The sequence below is a fragment of the Rhopalosiphum maidis genome, chromosome 3 (genome assembly GCF_003676215.2).
Source record: "Rhopalosiphum maidis isolate BTI-1 chromosome 3, ASM367621v3, whole genome shotgun sequence".
NCBI classification, from domain to species: domain Eukaryota; kingdom Metazoa; phylum Arthropoda; class Insecta; order Hemiptera; family Aphididae; genus Rhopalosiphum; species Rhopalosiphum maidis.
Genome location: NC_040879.1, coordinates 41,236,705 through 41,239,172, shown reverse-complemented (window position 1 = coordinate 41,239,172; position 2,468 = coordinate 41,236,705). Strand labels below are relative to the sequence as shown.

Genomic DNA, 2,468 nt, shown 5'->3' with positions numbered 1-2,468 from the left:
TTTGTTATATTAAATTGTATATAATAAAAGGGATTTGTAAATATAATAAATATTTTATATAGTTAACAGTTATAAAAAACATATTCATTTAAAATTACTGTTATGTATTAAATAATAAATACAACATAATAATTGTATATTCAATGAGTAAGTATTATTCATAGGCAGGCGCGGATCCAGGAATATTATTTTGGGCGGGCCCGTAAATTTAACCACATAAGATAATGCAGTAAAATTAAGATTTAATAAAGAATAATTTTCATTTAGTTATAAATATAATAATAGTTAAAAAACAATATATATTGAAATACAGTTACATGGAAAAATTTAACCTTCTTAACTTATTACTAGCAAATTCATTTAAAATTTCGTCTGGATTTTGTATTAATTCTTCACTTTTTTCTCGTTTAATCGATAGCAGAGCTAGGTTGTGTAAACGTTTTCCGGTCATGGTCGATCTATTATACGTTTTAATTCTCCTCATTGTAGAAAAACTCCTTTCAGCTGTAGCACTTGAAATTGGAATAACTAAAATTCGTCTGTACACTTCTAGCTGTAAGAATAATGCTCCCATGCTTTTAATTGATAAATAGGCTTCTATAGAATTTGAATCTGCAGCAAACATTTTTTTTCCCAAATCACATTGTGCTCTCAACTTTTCAATAAATTGATTATCTGTAGAAATTCCTGGCAATTTTATAAGTGTGTTAAAGTCTAAAAACATTTTGGAGCTTGGATTACAGGCTTCCACTGCTTCAATTAGTTCTGTTTGCTTAAATCTTCGGTTCATTTCCATGACGATATTGTCAATTATTTCAAAGTATTGGCTTTTCATTTTTATTTCGTGTTCAGAAATGTTGTCCATTTGATTTTGTCCTATAGAACTTGTCACCAAATAATCTGTAAGTTTTGATGATACATTCTTTTTTCTCTTTTCCGTAACTGGGATGCTCATTTCACCACTGATTTCTTCTACAGATTTAATTACTTTTTCATATAAATCATGAAATTTGTTTTCGGTTCTCATACTTTTTATTTGATCTTTTGTACATTCAATAAGTGTTATGCACTTACTTAAATCTGTAGATTTTGTTTGTAAATAAACTGACAACGAGTTTATGCACAATAGAAGTTCATCTAAACAAAATATTGTCAATAAATTATCAAAAGTTGCAAATTGGTTTAATAAACCTCTAGCTTCTGCAGCTTCTTTTGATTTTTTACTCAAAGTACTTTCTTTTAAAGCTTTAATAACACTTTTGAAACGTATTTTAAAGAAATGTATCCCTTTGTACTTTGAAACCCATCTTGTTTCGCAGTGCTATGGTATTTTTAATTTTTTATCACTGTCTTCTTGTGATTCCAAAAATAAACTGTTTCTTAGTGAAGAACACGACTGAAATGAATAAATTGCTTCTAATAAACCAATTGTATTATGAATAGCTGAAACATGTTTTGATGCATCTACTAAAACAAGATTGAGCCTGTGTGCATAGCAATGCACATATGGGCATGGGTTTTTAGACATTTCTCGGATATATTGCTGAACACCATTGATAGTCCCCAACATAACAGAAGCTCCGTCGTATGATTGGCCAATACAATTTTTTATATTCAAATTAATAGAACTCAAAAATTTTCATCGACAATAATACTGTAAAAATTACTTCCATTTTGAATTTCTTCTACAATACTTTTTAAAATTACTTTACATAACACATTAAGAATTTCATTTTGAATTGTTTTTGAAGTGTATTTAGCATTTTTTGGTAATGTATTTAATTTTGTTTTAAAATCGTCATTTTCAAGTCCAAGCAATTTTACGAACTCGATAAAATTACCATTATTTTGAAAGGTGTCAATATCAGTTTTTAAATTATCATCGTCATTATCATCAATATAATTATTAGTTTCTCTGTGACCACGTAAACCAATATCTTGTCTCCGCAATATAACACGCATCTGATCAACGATCTCATAATTTCCCGATTTTTTAAAATGTCTTCTTTTAGTTGTGTATTTAATTTTGTTGCTACAGAACCATTTTTTTAGCGGATATCCACGATTTATATTTTTCAAGAGACAGTTTATGAATATTTGAAGAATTGTGTTTTTCTAACATGTTTCCAATATGCTTCCAATCAGAATAACCATTAACAATTAAAACTTCATCTCTATAGCCGGAATTATCACTAGTGAAATGGCGACAGTAAAAACAAAATATCGAATCTCTCATTTTCAAGTATTCTAACCATTCGTATTTTGAATACCACAAAACATTAAATGATCTTTGTTTTCCACTGATGTTTCGTCTCGGGAACGTAATGTTCGGTTGATTTGGCCCGTTTTCAACGTTTTGACTAATATCAAAAATATTGTTTTGAATATCGCGATCATTGACACTTATTGTAGTAGAAGATTTACGAATTTTTTTAGAAGTATCAGATTCATCCGATTTTGAAAGGGGG

General features: G+C 28.6%; 1 protein-coding gene across 1 annotated transcript; it reads right to left on the bottom strand.

The window, feature by feature from the left end:
• Nucleotides 1-313: 313 nt before the first annotated feature.
• On the bottom strand, nt 314-1,528 carry LOC113555841 (zinc finger MYM-type protein 1-like). Its single transcript, XM_026960404.1, has 2 exons — nt 1,348-1,528; nt 314-1,245 (listed from the first exon to the last, which is right to left on the bottom strand). Exons 1-2 carry the CDS (start codon nt 1,526-1,528, stop codon nt 314-316), a joined length of 1,113 nt encoding a protein of 370 aa, XP_026816205.1.
• Between the last annotated feature and the right edge of the window lie 940 nt (nt 1,529-2,468).